Consider the following 1,311-nt stretch of genomic DNA (forward strand, 5'->3'; position numbering starts at 1 on the left):
CCTCATATGTTTGTCAAAAGTTTTTATAATACTGTTAAAAATAAAATGCGTCATCCTGTCTCACAAGAAAATCTGTTAAATTTTGTAACTGCTCGTTTTCTCGACACTATTGATCTTGTTGAAATACTTCAAATTGCTAAAACTGACTTTTGTACCAGTTTTAATTGAATAAATAGTTTAAGATTTCCTTTATAACTTGGTATCTTTTTTTTATAAATAACAGTGATCATCTAATGTTTTACCCATTTACTCGTTAGACTTTGTTCAGATAGCATGCAATCATTTTATAAAGATCCTAAGCAACCAGCTAGTTTTGGGGGTGCGGATGCAATACATCGTGCACTCAAAGGAAAAGAGAATGCAAATACCGTTAAGAAGTGGCTCTCTTTTAAAGATTCTTATACACTGCATAAACCTGTTAGACGCAAATTTCAACGGAATCGTGTTTTGATGAGTGATATGAACAGGCAATTTCAAGCCGATTTAGTCGACATGCAATCTCTTTCTAAATTCAATAAAGGGTATAAATACTTATTAACGTGTATTGACGTTTTCGCAAAGTATGCTTGGGCCATATCGCTAAAAGATAAAACGGGAAAAAATGTAAAAGTAGCCTTAGAATCCATTTTTAAGGAACGAAAGCCTGAATTACTTCAATCGGATGATGGAACAGAGTTCAAAAATAAAACAGTTCAACATTATTTGAAAAGCATGCAGATTAAATTTTTTACAACAAATAATTCTACGAAAGCAAGTATTGTGGAAAGATTTAATAGAACATTGAAAACAAAAATGTGGAAATATTTCACAGAATTCAATACTAAGAATTACATCGATGTGATTGATCAATTAATATGGAGTTACAATCACACTCGACATAGCAGTATTAAAATGGAACCAGCTTCCGTTAATAAAAGCAATACCAGTGAGGTCTTGGAAAATTTGTATGGAGATTTGAAGACATTAAAACGCAATCCACCTGTTTTCAAAGTTGGAGATACAGTACGAATCAGCAGACTGAAAGGTCATTTTGAAAAAGGATACGAACACAACTGGAGTCGGGAAATATTCACTATTCATGAAATTATTCCTCGAATTCCCGTTGTTTATAGATTAAAAGACTTACAAGGTGAAGAGATCAAAGGTACTTTTTATAAAGAAGAATTGCAAAAGGTAGTAGACTCTGGCTTCTATCCGGTAGAAAAAGTGATCAAAAAGAGAAAGAAGGGAGGAAGCACAGAATATTTCGTGAAATTTTTAGGCTATCCTGAAAAGTTTAATGCCTGGGTGAGTGATATTCAAAAAGTATAA

The 1,311-nt window shown here is 32.6% G+C and overlaps 1 protein-coding gene across 1 annotated transcript; it reads left to right on the forward strand.

Moving 5' to 3' along the window:
* The first annotated feature begins 792 nt into the window (after positions 1-792).
* LOC147801090 (uncharacterized) lies at positions 793-1,311 on the forward strand. Its single transcript, XM_087155746.1, has one exon. The coding sequence runs from the start codon at positions 793-795 to the stop codon at positions 1,309-1,311; it is 519 nt and encodes a 172-aa protein (XP_087011872.1).

This window comes from Parasteatoda tepidariorum, chromosome 12 (genome assembly GCF_982258835.1).
Source record: "Parasteatoda tepidariorum strain Cologne lab strain chromosome 12, Ptep-v5.0, whole genome shotgun sequence".
NCBI lineage: Eukaryota > Metazoa > Arthropoda > Arachnida > Araneae > Theridiidae > Parasteatoda > Parasteatoda tepidariorum.

Coding starts and splice junctions, on each gene's coding strand:
- LOC147801090 (XM_087155746.1), top strand. CDS start 793: ATGTGGAAATATTTCACAGAATTCAATACTAAGAATTACATCGATGTG.